At 45.1% G+C, this 13,592-nt stretch overlaps 1 protein-coding gene and 2 non-coding genes across 6 annotated transcripts; all 3 read left to right on the top strand.

Annotated features, from left to right (window-relative positions):
- The first annotated feature begins 3,042 nt into the window (after positions 1-3,042).
- On the top strand, positions 3,043-3,132 carry TRNAY-GUA (transfer RNA tyrosine (anticodon GUA)). Its single transcript is given in 2 exon segments — positions 3,043-3,079; positions 3,097-3,132. It is a non-coding gene; the product is annotated as a tRNA-Tyr (tRNA).
- Positions 3,133-3,516: 384 nt separating this feature from the next.
- Positions 3,517-3,606, top strand: TRNAY-GUA (transfer RNA tyrosine (anticodon GUA)). Its single transcript is given in 2 exon segments — positions 3,517-3,553; positions 3,571-3,606. It is a non-coding gene; the product is annotated as a tRNA-Tyr (tRNA).
- Positions 3,607-5,646: 2,040 nt separating this feature from the next.
- Positions 5,647-13,275, top strand: LOC133059819 (histone acetyltransferase p300-like). 4 transcript variants are annotated; one of them, XR_009693629.1, is made up of 3 exons: positions 6,047-6,660; positions 8,644-9,878; positions 11,234-13,275. XR_009693629.1 is itself a non-coding variant. In XM_061147408.1 (3 exons), the coding sequence occupies exons 1-3, from the start codon at positions 6,358-6,360 to the stop codon at positions 11,270-11,272; spliced, it is 660 nt and encodes a 219-aa protein (XP_061003391.1). In that variant the 5' UTR covers positions 6,047-6,357; the 3' UTR covers positions 11,273-13,275. The 4 variants fall into 4 exon arrangements, 2 of the variants coding, with proteins under 2 accessions (XP_061003391.1, XP_061003389.1); XM_061147408.1 differs by having other exon boundaries at positions 8,644-8,961; XR_009693630.1 differs by lacking the exon at positions 6,047-6,660 and adding an exon at positions 5,647-6,032 and having other exon boundaries at positions 8,644-13,275.
- Positions 13,276-13,592: the final 317 nt, after the last annotated feature.

Genomic DNA, 13,592 nt, shown 5'->3' with positions numbered 1-13,592 from the left:
ATAAAATTGAAATGGAGAAGACGGAGCATTTTACTGAAGAAAGTGACTCTATGTTCCTATGCTGTGTACGCATGTTGCACAGGCCTTTCTAGAACCCTCTTAATCCTCTTAAAAGCTTGTTCTGCCCTTTTCTTTTTCACTGCAATCAGGGTTGACAAAAAAAAAAAAGAATAACTTTCTGTAAGAAAAAGTCCTCCATCTTCCTGCACCCACTCCATTTGAGACAAAAGAGTTCAAAACTCAAATATTCCAAGCGTATGTAGAAATCCATCATTTATCTCAAAATTGGGCTAGAGGTCAGCCTTGCCTTCTTTCCATCTACGTGTTTTCTCTTTACTCTTCCTTGAATAGAATTTACCCAGGTACAATAGTCAGTTTGGCCTCTACTCATTTTTTTTTTTAACATTTATTTTCCATGATTAAATTAGGGGTGCAAATGTGGAACTGGAGAGAAAAAAAGAAAAAAGTGGCCTAATTTCACAATTCAGATCCATGGATTGAGCTCTGGGATGACTGTTTATGAACTGGGACCAACTTGGGGCTTTCGACCATGAGCTAGAAACCATGAGTTTCCAATAGCATTGGATTAGGTATTAAAATTTGAACCTCTTAGCTTCCATTAGAGGTAAAATGAAGATCAAGAATACTGTCTTAAAATTCACATGGACATTTTACCAGTTGTTAAACTATTGACTGAACTCTAAGCTCACTGCTCTGGACTGTACTGTGTTCTTCCCACATCCAAATGTGACTGTATTTGGAATTAGAAAGTAATTACGGTTAATGTAGTAGTTAGGGTGGGGCCCTGACCCTGTAGGATTACTATTCTCATAATGGGAGACATCAGAGTTCTCTCTGTCAAATCAGGAAGAGAGCTCTCACCTGGAACTGAATGGTTGTCATCTTGATCTCGGACATCCCAGCCTCCAGAACTGTGAGAAAATTAATTTCTGTTATTTAAACCACCCAGTCTATGGTATTTTGTCATAGCAGCTGGTGTAGACTAAGACACTCATCGTTTAATCTGCCTTGTGATAAAGGAGGTAGGACTCTATAAACCATACTCCTGACTTACCACTAGGCTCTATATTCAGTTCAGTCACTCAGTCATGTTTGACTCTGCGACCAACGACTGCAGCACACCAGGCTTCTCTGTCCCTCACCAGCTCCCCAAGCTTACTCAAACTCATGTCCATCCAGTCGGTGATGCCATCCAACCATCTCATCCTCTGTCGTCCCCTTCCTTTGCCAAAAAGGAAGCTAGAGGGAGAATGCAAGGTTGGAGGAGGAAGAGGAAAGGTGGACTTGTCTTTTCAGTTTCCTTTCTGGGAGCTTCCTGCTCCTCTAAGTATCACCCCAGTAAGACTTCTGCATCTCAACAGATACAACAGTTCTGAAGCAGCAATTGAATCCAGCACCATGCTGAATTTTCACTCTTGGCATATCTGCTATTTTCCACCTTGTATTTGAAGCAAGGATAGGACACTCGACAATGAAAGAGAAATTTCACTTTCTAGGATCTCTCCTCTTCAGCTGCTAATTCTCTGTTACGTCAGGAACACTGAAAGTTGGTAGATATTTCGTAGCTTTTTCATGAAAAGGGATTTAATTACTGAATTCAATATTGACTACATGCTCTCAATATTCCTAAATAGAAGTCATTAGCAATTGCCATTTAAGGAAAATTTTGGAATATTTTTCAATAATATCATTTTGTAGAAATAATATAGTTTTGCATAAATTTGTATATATAAGCACAGATATTTATAAAATATTTTCCTTAAGAAAGCCTTTTCTCTCCAGATGATTTAGTGTATTCCCCACTTATGTCTATTTCTGCTTTAGTCTAAGGCAATCTCTATTGAACTTCAATGTTTGATGATTTTCTCTGGAAAAAACATTTATTTATATTTGCCTTTAAAATTTATAGGTGTTTTGGTTTCCCTTTAATTGCACCACATTACTTTGAAAGGTCTGTCTGGTTAAGGCTATGGTTTTTCCAGTGGTCATGTATGGATGTGAGAGTTGGACTGCGAAGAAAGCTGAGCGCCGAAAAATTGATGCTTTTGAACTATGGTGTTGGAGAAGACTCTTGAGGGTCCCTTGGACTGCAAAGAGATCCAACCAGTCCATCCTAAAGGAGATCAGTCCTGGGTGTTCATTGGAAGGACTGATGCTGAAGCTGAAACTCCAATACTTTGGCCACCTCATGAGAAGAGCTGACTCATTGGAAAAGACCCTGATGCTGGGAGGGTTTGGGGGCAGGAGGAGAAGGGGACGACAGAGGATGAGATGGCTGGATGGCATCACCGACTTGATGGGCATGAGTTTGAGTAGACTCCGGGAGTTAGTGATGGACAGGGAGGCCTGGCGGGCTGCAACTCATGGGGTCGCAAAGAGTTGGACACGACTGAGTGACTGAACTGAACTGAACTGAATCATTCATTATTATTTATTCATTAATATGAACCACCCAAATTATTTATCCAACTAAAAGAAATGGACACTCCACATATTTCATCATTAGAGCTATGAACACACACGATTTCCCATTAGATTTTCAGAAAGAATCACAATGATATGAAAATGCACCAGATATTGCTCTGTTCACAACTTAGGGATCCTCTTCAACCCAGTTGTTTGTGTTTTCAGTAATTATATCATTTATCGAGCAAACCTAGACACTTTTTTCTAGAGAAAAAGGAAATGGTAATTAGAGGGAACAGCAAGAAATCGGGGGTAATGCAAGAAATCCACCCTAGGTATATAATACTTAGGGAGGAGGACATGGGATACTGGTAGAATTTTTTTAAGATATACATAGAATAATATCCAAACGTCCTAGATGTACAACCCAATGGATTTTAGATATTTATTAAATCTGTGAAAGCAACTAACCAGATCATGATATAGGACCTATTTAGCATTTTAAAAGATTGCTTAAAATTAATTATACTGTTAAAGATGAATGCATATTATCAAAGCAGAAATCATCTGGATAGACATTAGAAAAGGAAGTCTAAAAGGGTACCTAGAGGTGATCCTTCGATAGCTCAGTTGGTAGAGCGGAGGACTGTAGGTGTATGGTTTATAGTCATCCTTAGGTCGCTGGTTCGAATCCGGCTCGAAGGAGAAGAGTTTTTGGAAATTACAGGCCGAACCGAACCAAGTCAACGGACAAAGATATTTCCCTGTTCGAATGAATTGGACAGTAACTCCGCTTTAAGATAATACGTCCCTCTCCTGCGCATTTAGGAAAACCTTATCAGTCGTGGCTCACTTTTGATTGAGAGAAGAGGAGCTAAGCGGATAGAACAGTAGGAGTAACAAAGCTCCTTAGTGTTCAAGGGAATTAATTTAAAAAATACACTTCTATAATCACTACCCATATTAATTTTAGAATATTTCAAGCACCTTTCATGTTTGCCTTTATTTTTGAAATAAACTTAATCAAAACAAAATTATAATACTCAGGTAAAGATTATTGAAAGTACTCTAAGAGTACTCTCAGCAGCTCCTTCGATAGCTCAGTTGGTAGAGCGGAGGACTGTAGGAACGGGATTAGTGGTCATCCTTAGGTCGCTGGTTCGAATCCGGCTCGAAGGAGGTCTTATTTTACCAAAACCAATGCAGGCCTAAAATCGATGACCTTGTAGGAATAGATACATAAACAAACACGTGAACCTGAGGTAGGCACAGGAAGCTGTCACTAAAGATTTTTTTCATCTGGGTCGCTAAAGAGTCTCCAGAAAGTGATTTTTCAAGGAATTGAGAAGGGGTTATGGCAAAGGGGTAGAGGTCACCCTACCACAATGTTTTTTTTTTTTTTTTCATTTTTCTTAAAGTTTCAAAGGCCCTTTAGAGCTCTCTGTTGAGACTTCTGTGAATAAACGTTTTAGCAATGACAATTTCAAATACACCCAAGGGAAAGAACACAGCATAATTTACCATTGTGGCCATCACAGTGGCAACTGACATCATCTACTCCTGCACAAGACCCACCTCCCTCATCCTTTTAGTCAATCCCCAAAAGTTTTCTCGTTTCACTCTTTGTGGCTCAGTATTTTGAAGACGTCGGTGTCAAGAGCTAAAAGCGAAACCTAGTTTGTTTCTCTCTCCATTCCAAAAAAGTAGGAAGCAACTGACAGAAAGTTCTCGTTCATAAATGAATGAAACAGTCATATGAGAACTAGAGAAATACAGTTTATTAGTCTCTAGAACCACTCCATCAAAGAGCACGGCGAGTTAACTTTAGAAAATATACTTGGAGTCCTGTTCCGCAAGGACGGTCATCTCGGATTATGACTGTGGGTAGATTTACCACTGCTTCCATCCTCTGGTTTTCTTGCCTCCCTAGTTCCACCGGGATGGGAAATCTTGAGCCACAAACTCGTCCACAGCCCCTTCCAGGAAGCCGGCCCGAGTATTTGTACGCATTCAGGGCGCCTTGCAGCCGACCCCAAGGCAGATGTGGGTCGGAGGAACCTTGGCGCCTTAAGGACACAGGTAGCGCGCACAAACGGACAAGTCCTCCAGACACAAGACGAGGGGAGCGAGCCCGGAAAGCGGCCTCTGGTTTGATGAAGGGACCGCGTTCAAGGCCGCGCCATAGTTGGGAACGGCCAGGGCCGAGTCCGTTCTAGAGGTTGTTCAGCTCATGCAGGTGAAAGAGGAAAGAAGCAGGTTGCCCTGACTGGACTGACTTCATTTTTAAAAGAAAAGGAACTCCATCTTACACTCTCGACGAACTTTTGGACTGTATATCTGGGAAGCCATGCAGATAAAATACCAGCAGACGAACAGGCCTCCCGGGCGGATAAAAACCAGACCAGGCAGACGCCGTACCTAGACCTCCTGGAGCCAGAAGGAATTCAATGTCCACTATTTAATCAATCACTATCTATAATCTTAATACCTATTGATGTGGGCTAAACTGTATGTCCAGATAGCTTTACAATGTGAATTTATGGCTAAAACCTGGTTGTATCTCTTACTAACATTGTCCAGAGCCGGTTTTAAAGAATCTGGAGATGTGGACTTGGGCACATACACTTTGGGCCTAATAGCTTGTCACAAAAATCGGTCGGGTTCCCTGGCTAAAGAGGAAACAGCCTCGGACCCGCCGGTGTAATAAACTGCACTCCACTATTCACGCTGTCCTTCTGAGTGAGTTTGCTTCCCGGAGCGTTTGGCTACAACATTTCGTGCGTTGGCCGGGAAACCCCTCACTATGAGAGACAAGTCCCATTTGGGGCTACTCCGAGGCTTCGCGGCTCGGATTCTCTAGAGGGGAGAAGGCGCCTCGCACTTCTGGAAAGATTCCGCTTCTCCACGCCGGGATCTTTCACGTTAGTGGGTAGTGGACGGCGGCAGGGGAGTTAAGCGCTGAGGTAAGGAGGTTTCCACCCTGCGGGGTGGAAGAGGGTGCCTGATCAACCCCCCTGGGAGGGAACAGGGGACACACACTGACCTTCAAAGTCATAAAGGAGGTGGTGTCCGCGTCTTCTTGGGGTAAATTTTTCCCAGGCGATTGCGAGAGGGCTTGGGTTGGGCGGGGCGGGGGGCGGGGGGGGGGAGGAAACTTGGTCTTTGCGTGCTTATATTCTGCCCTCCCAGAGGAGGTGTCCCATCTGCTGTGGAATTCTCGATCCTCTCAGGGTTGTCAGGCTAAAAAGGAGGAAGATACGCGAGTGAATACGAATTGATCCTTTCCGGAGACGGTCTGGGACGTGGGATATTTAATCCATCTATGTTTTCATCCGCACCCGATCAAGCCCACCAAGGCAGAAGGGACTTTCAAAGTCAGAGGAGAAACAATCTTGGACCGCTTGGTGTTCTGGTTCGGCCGTGCGGACCTGCAGGTGAAGACACGCCGATCCCTCATCTGGCAAGAAGGCTCTACTCACCCCGATTAGGAAGGAGGCGGAATGACAACTTAAGTGTTTCATTGAGTGGAAAAATCAAGAAGTACTTAGGATACCGAGAACTTCGTGGACAGAACGAAAAGGGAAGGGAGAAGAAGGTCCGAGAAGGTAAGCGAGATGGGAGGAAGTGAATCTAAGGCAACTGTATTGGAGTGCATGATTAAGAATTTTAAGGAATTTGGCGAAGACTGTGGGGTGAAGATGACGCCTAACCGACTCCGCATAGTTTGTGAGGTTGAATGGCCCTCTTTGGGAGTAGGATGGCCACCAGAGGGCACCATGGACTTAGAAACAATAAAAGCAGTCTATGTAGTAGCCACAGGAAAGCCGGGGCACCCGGATCAATATCCATATATTGATTCATGGCTGTGGTTGGCTCCAGATCCTCCCCCTTGGGCAAGACTCCATTCAAAAAGAGAGAGGGAAAACATTAATGGCACAAAAATCGACTGATGACAAACAAGAAATTCTGCCGGATCCGAACGGAAGTGATTTGCCCTCTCCCCCATACTGGATGACGCGCCGGCCACCTAATGCTCCACCAGGACCGGAGACAACCTTAAAGATCACCGATCCAGGGCCTGCTGGGGCTCCCCCAGCTGCTCCCCCGCCAACTCCCGGAGAGATCGTAGAGCAGCCATCTCGGCAGGCTCCGATCCCGGCGGTAGGAGCCTCTGGTCAACGTCCACAGGACTCAGCCTCAGCCGAACCTCCTAAGCAGTATCCGCCTCTCCCGGTGAGTAGTGACGGAAAGGGTGAAGGAGACACAGGAATTAGACAGAGGCTGCACTCCGCCAAGGAGCCGGGGGAAAGGGTCCCGCAACAAATGCCCCGCAGAGAACTGCAACAGCCTCGGATTCAGGGAGCAGACAGACACTACCACCAGCCTCCCTGAACCTACTATTACCAACCATTTTCCTCTATGGACCTACTGTATTGGCAGAAACTCACTCCACCGTACTCAGAGGAGCCACAAGGCATGATCAGGCTGATGGAGACTATTTTTCGAACCTACCGTCTTACGTGGGACGACATAATCCAGCTGCTACTCACCCTCTTCAGCACTGAAGAAAGACACAGGATCCATACTGATGCTAGAAAATGGCTACAAGGAGTGGCCCCCGGGTGTACCGTAAACCCACAGCGGTGGGCAGAACTAGCCACCCCTGATGAAAGGCCCGATTGGGACTATGACACAGAGGCAGGAAGGGGCCACCTTGAAAGATATAGGGCGGCTATTTTACAAGGTCTCAAGAGGGCGGCCCCTAAGCCTACAAATATGGCAAAACCTACTGAAGTAGTCCAAAAGCAAACTGAAATACCTACTGAGTTTTATGAAAGACTATGCAAGACCTATAGACTTCACACACTAATAGATTCAGAGGCAGCTTGGTCTCAAATTGTGATAAATACAGCCTTTGTATCTCAAGCCTACCCTCATATCAGGCACAAGCTCCAAAAGGAAGATGGAGTATTAGCCATGACCAGCTGACAAATAATTGAGATTGCTAATAAGGTGTTCAGAAACAGACGTGGAGGCAAAAAAGAAGGCTGAAAAAACGGAGAGAAGATAACAAGAGAGCGGATCAGAGGATCGAGTTATTGGCGGAGGCCTTGGGAAGGCCCTTCCCTGGGCCTTCCCCAAAACCTCCACCCCCTCTAAATCAGCATTGGTCTCCTGGCAAGCCTTCTACAAGGAAGCCCAGGACCACCCTGCAACCAAATCAATGTGCCTGATGCCGGGGCTTTGGCCATTGGAAAAATGAATGGTCCCAGAAAAGCTGGGAAAAATAACTGGCATTGGCTGTTTTAGGGCTGGCTGAACTGGAGGCTGAATAGGGGTGTTGGGGCTCAAAGACACAAGGTCCCCAAGAGCCCATGGTAAAACTGAAAGTGGAGGACCAAATTATTGACTTTATGGTGAATACTGAAGCAGAAATGTCAGTGGCGACCGAACTGGTAGCCCCCCAGAGAAGGTCCATTGCTGCAGGAGTAACCAGGGACAAGCTGATTAGACCATTCTGTCTACCCCAAAAATGCCAGATAGGGAGGGGGGGAGCGGGAATCAAGTGACTCATGAATTCCTGTATATTCTTGAATGCCCAGTATGTCTGTTGTGGAGAGACTTGTCTAAATTGGGGGCACAAGTGACCTTTCCCCCCAAGAAAAACCCATTCTCCAGTGGCCTCGACCACCTATTTACTTTTCCTCTCGGTAACCTATCAAGATGAATGGAGGTTGCATGATCCTTCAGAAGGGAAGCCAGATGGGTTAAACAATCCAGAGAGAGAGCTGATCCAACAATTCCCTGAGGTTTGGGGAAAGATAAGGCCCCCCACCCCCCACCCCGCCCCCGCCCGGGCTCACCAAACATCAAGCTCCGGTGGTAAGAGAACTCAAACCTGGTGCCATACCAGTCAGGAAATGTCAGTACCTGCTACCGCTGGAGGCCCGAGTTGGCATCTTGCCACATATAAATAGGCTACGGCAGGCAGGCATCATGATTGAATGCCAGTCAGCCTGGAACACACTGATCCTGCCAGTTAAGAAGGAAGGGGGACAGGACCACAGGCCTGTACCGGATCTCATACTGGTCAACCAAGCAGCCGTAACTCTACACTCCACTGTTGCTAACCCGTATACCTTACTCAGCCTCCTCCCACCGAGTGATAAGATCTATACTTGCCTTGATCTAAAAGACACATTCTTTTGTATCCAGGTTGCTCTGGTATCTGAACCCATTTTTGCCTTTGAATGGGAAGATCCAGCAGGGAGCACCAAACAACAGCTCACTTGGACTTGCCTCCTGCAAGGATTTAAGAATTCCCCGATCATTTTCGGGGAAGCCTTGGCTTCCAATCTGGACTCATTCCAGCCAGAAAGGTTTACATACTGGCTGCTACAATACGTGGACGACCTGCTGTTGGCTGCAGAGAATAAAGAACACTGTTGGGAAGGAACTAAAGCTTTGCTGGAACTGTTGATGGAGGCTGGCTACCGAGTTTCGAGGAAAAAGGCACAGATCCACAAGGAGGAGGTAAGATATTTGGGGTTTGTCCTGATAGGGGGCACAAGACTGTTGGACCAATCCAAGAAAGAAGTAATCTTGAGAATCCCACTACCAAAAACCTGACGATAGGTCCAAGAATTTTGGGGAGCCATTGAGTTCTGTAGAATTTGGATCCCAGGATACTCTCAGATGGCCCAGCCCTTATATGAACTCCTAACAGGGTCAGAAGGGGATTCACTAAATTGGACTGAGAGGCAGCAACAGGCCTTTGAAAAGTTAAAATTGGCAATTACATCGGCACCTGTAGTGGGTCTGCCAGAACTTACTAAACCCTTCACTCTTTATGACTGAAAAGGACAAAGTGGCTATGGGGGTATTAACCCAGGCTTTGGGGACATGGGATAGACCAGTGGCCTATCTCTCAAAACGGCTGGACAACATTGCCACCGGGTGGCCCGGGTGCTTTTGGGCGACTGCTGCGGTTGCCTTACTGGTCTGAGAAGCAACCAAGCTAACTTTGGGCCAAAACTTAACTGTAAAGATCCACCATGAGGTCAGTGCTCTCCTATGAGGGGATCCCCACAAATGGTTGTCAATATAGCAGATTACCCAATATCAGGGACTTTTATGTGAGAACCCCCATGTTACTATTGAGCTCTGTCAGGCCTTAAATCCGGCTACACTCTTTCCTGTGGGGGGAGGCGAACCCTCACATAATTGTGAAGAAATCCTGGAAGAAGTTTATGCTAGCAGACCTGACCTGAGAGACCAGCCAATCCCGGACCCAGATTGGGTCCTGTACACTGATGGCGCCAGCCTGGTGAAACAAGGACAAGGGCTGTCGGGGTATGCGAGCATCGTCGAAGCTGGTTCTCTGCCACCTCACTGGTCTGCTCAACAGACTGAATTATGGGCTCTTGTTCAGGCCCTCCCATTGTCAAAAGGTAAGAAGACCAGCATTTACACTGACTCCAGGTATGCTTTTGCTACTTTGCATGTGCATGGGGCCCTATACAAGGAGAGAGGGCTCTTGATAGCTAACGGAAAAGACATTAAAAACAGGGAAGAAATCTTGACCCTACCAGATGCTGTATGGGAACCTGAAAAAGTAGCAGTAATATATTGCTGGGCTCACCAAAAAGAGGGCACCCTGCAGGCGTGGGGAAACCGACAGGCAGATAGAGCCGCAAAACAAGCCGCTGAAGAATTTGGAGGCACTGGAGTGGAATTGTTAAGACTTTTGTGCTCTTGAGAATGCCCAAGTTAACTTCAATTCTCCCACAGTATACCCTGGCCCAAGACCAGCTGACTGAAACAGAAAGGCCACCAAGAATGAAAAGGGCTGGTGGGAACTGGTGGATGGCAGGTTGCTAGTTCCCGAGATATTGACCTCTTCATTAGTGTCTCAGGTACCCCAGACAACCCACTTGGGATGTGACAAAATGGAAGAATTAATTCGGAAATTTTTTTTTTAATACCACGGCTTTCTTCCTTGTGTAAAATGGAATCCCAGAACTATTCGGCTCACAGGTCAATGCTGCCCCCGGACATAAGCAGAAATCTCCAGGAATACAATTAAAGGGTACTCTGCCCTTTGAACATTTTGAAGTGGACTTTACTGAAATGAGACCCTACTGGTATTATCATTATTTACTAGTCATGGAACGTACCTTTTCAGGTTGAGTGGAGGCATTCCCCACCTGAACTGAAAAATCAAATGAAGTGGCTCATTGTCTGATTCGAGAAATAATCCCCAGATTTGGGTTCCCAACCAGTATAGGATCAGACAATGGCCCTGCTTTTGTAGCCGATTTAATTCAACAAGTATGTAAACCTCTAAATGTCAAATGGAAATTACATACAGCATATAGGCCCCAGAGTTCCAGAATGGTGGAAAGAACTAACCAAACCCTAAAAGATACACTTTCATAATGGATCATAAAGACTGACTGTTCATGGATGGACTTACTTCTGGTGGCCTTGCTCAAATTAAGAATGACCCCGTGTCCCCATGGTTATTCTCCTTATGAAACTGTCTATGGAAGACCCCCTCATAAGACAGGTGTTGGCAAATTTGCCACGTAAGAGAGGAATGGGATGTCCCAGAGGATGGAACAATTAGGTAAAGTGATAAACCAGGTAACTAAGTGTGTCCAAGAATGGGTGTCGTTCCCCCTTGGGGAGCAGATTCATGAATTTGTGCCCGGTGATCAAGTGTGGGTCAAGGACTGGAAGCATGACTCCTTGGCCCCACATTGGAAAGGTCCATATACTGTTGTACTAACTACACCTACGGCAGTTAAAGTTGCAGGTGTCACTCCCTGGATCCATCACATGAGGGTGAAGAGGACATACCATACAGACCTGGAGGATGCTAAGTGGACTACACAAAAGGACCCCACTGATCTCCGTGAAACCAAGATCATCTTAAAAAGAAACAATGAAGCTCTGCAATCAACTCCTACTACATAGACTTTCTGGTATCCTGGGACTAACCATAATTTCAGCACAAGACAATGTTTTCATCTCATGGGCACACTCCTACACTGACTTTCATAATAGATCTAACTGCTGGGTGTTTGGAGCTATGCCCATGTCTGTCATGGATGGACTCCCATGGTGGGTGTCGCCTCTACGAAGGGGTGACATGTCTAGTTTATGTGACTATTTTCTTCAGATGAAACAACAAAAGTCAAGTGTGGAAACTGCCATTACAGCAGTCACTACTCATTGGTTCGATAAAAAGGCTGATGGTCTGACAAAAGGTCATAGGATACATTTTAATTATATTCTTAGCTCAGAAAATGCTTATCAATATATGGTGACAGCCAATAAGTCCAAACAATAAAAAAAAAAACAGGTATTTTGACCAATTTTACCAGATATGAAATGAATATATGTGGATTACTCCTGAAAAGGGACAACTTATGATAGCTGACATTTGCTGGGAACAGGATGTACACACTATTGGATATAACCAGACAACAGACAAAAAGGACTTGAAGCCAGTAGGCTTTCTATGGACAGAACAGTGTTATAAGACCTGTAAAGTTACTTATGATCCCAATTAATCCACCCAATAGCCTGGGATGGACTAGGGAGTCAACCCCGGAATCAGGTGGATTGCCCCAAACAGCCTCATTGGTTACGCAGGACCAATCTGTGGCCATGGCTACCCGCAGGGTGAGTTGGGAGATGTACGTTAGGTCTTGCCTTTGCCCGTGGGAACATTAGGCCAACAATACAGGAGCCCTTAAATTTACCCTCCCTACCAGCCAGATGGTCACAATCAGTTTTCCATTGGTATGATTATTTGGCTGCTGCATTTGTTCCTTCGTTGGGCACTACAGCTATAATCATTAGAGTTGAAGTCCTAATAATTTCACCCAAAGGGCCCTAAATGACAGCCTGAGGGTAATTCAAGCATTAAATACTGAACAAATACAAATGAGAAAGGCAGTAATTCAAAATAGAATGGCTTTGGACATCTTGACCGCTGCTCAAGGAGAGACTTGTGCCAAAATAAAGGTTGAGTGCTGTGTGTATATCCCAGTCTTGTCTGGAAATGTTACTGAGGTTCTTAGAGATACGCAAGCTCCTGTAAAATGAATGTCAGATGACTCAGTACCTTTTTGGGCTTCTCTTTTGTAATGGATACAGGGCGATTGGTGGAAGTCTGTCAATTGTTGTTACAGTTGCTCTGTTAATTTTGTTATGTGGACCTTGTATTCTCCAGTGTGTTGTCCAATTTGTGTTGTTGAGATTGACTGCATTTACCCAAGTACATGCCAAAAGACCTAATGTGCAATATGTCCCTATGAGTGATACTCACACTAGAAGTTGAGAGCATCAAGAGGGGGGAAAGAAAGAGGAAAGGAGCAGGTTGCCCTGACTGGACTGACTTCATTTTTAAAAGAAAAGGAACTCTATCTTACACTCTCAGCAAACTTTTGGACTGTACATCTGGGAGGCCATGGAGATAAAATACCAGTGGCCGAACAGGTCTCCAGAACAGATAAAAACCAGACCAGGCAGACCCCGTACCTAGACCTTCCAGAGCCAGAAGGAATGCAATGCCCACTATGTAATCAATCACTATCTTCTGTAATCTTAATAATACCTACTGATGTGGGCTAAACTGTATGTCCAGATAGCTTTAGAATGTGAATTTATGGCTAAAACCTGACTGTATCTCTTACTAACATTGTCCAGAGTGGGTTTTAAAGAATTTGGGGATGTGGGCTTGGCACACTTTGGGCATAAAAGGTTGTCACAAAAATTGGTTAGGAACCCTGGCTAAAGAGGAAACTCTGCCTCGGACCAGCCAGTGTAATAAACTGCTCTCCACTATTCACGCTGTCCTTCTGAGTGAGTTTGCTTTCTGGAGTGCTTGGCTACAAAAGAGGGAAAATTAGTTTGTGATCTAACAGCAAATCTGTTGTTGGGAAGGGGGAAATTTCCCCTTCTCTTCTTGAGTACCTGTGGTTGCAAGATGTTAACAGGAGAAAAAGAAAGAAATTTTGATTCATGAGCATGGAGGTCCCATAGAAATGGGACCTAAGTGGCCCAATCAGGCAGCTTTTATACTTTTTAGACAAAGAAACTTAGGTTCTGGGTGCCCAGTTAGTGAAGAATCTAAATAGAGTTTAGGCTTGAGG

Source organism: Dama dama, chromosome 7 (assembly GCF_033118175.1).
Source record: "Dama dama isolate Ldn47 chromosome 7, ASM3311817v1, whole genome shotgun sequence".
Lineage (NCBI taxonomy): Eukaryota > Metazoa > Chordata > Mammalia > Artiodactyla > Cervidae > Dama > Dama dama.
This window is presented reverse-complemented; position numbering and strand designations above follow the sequence as displayed.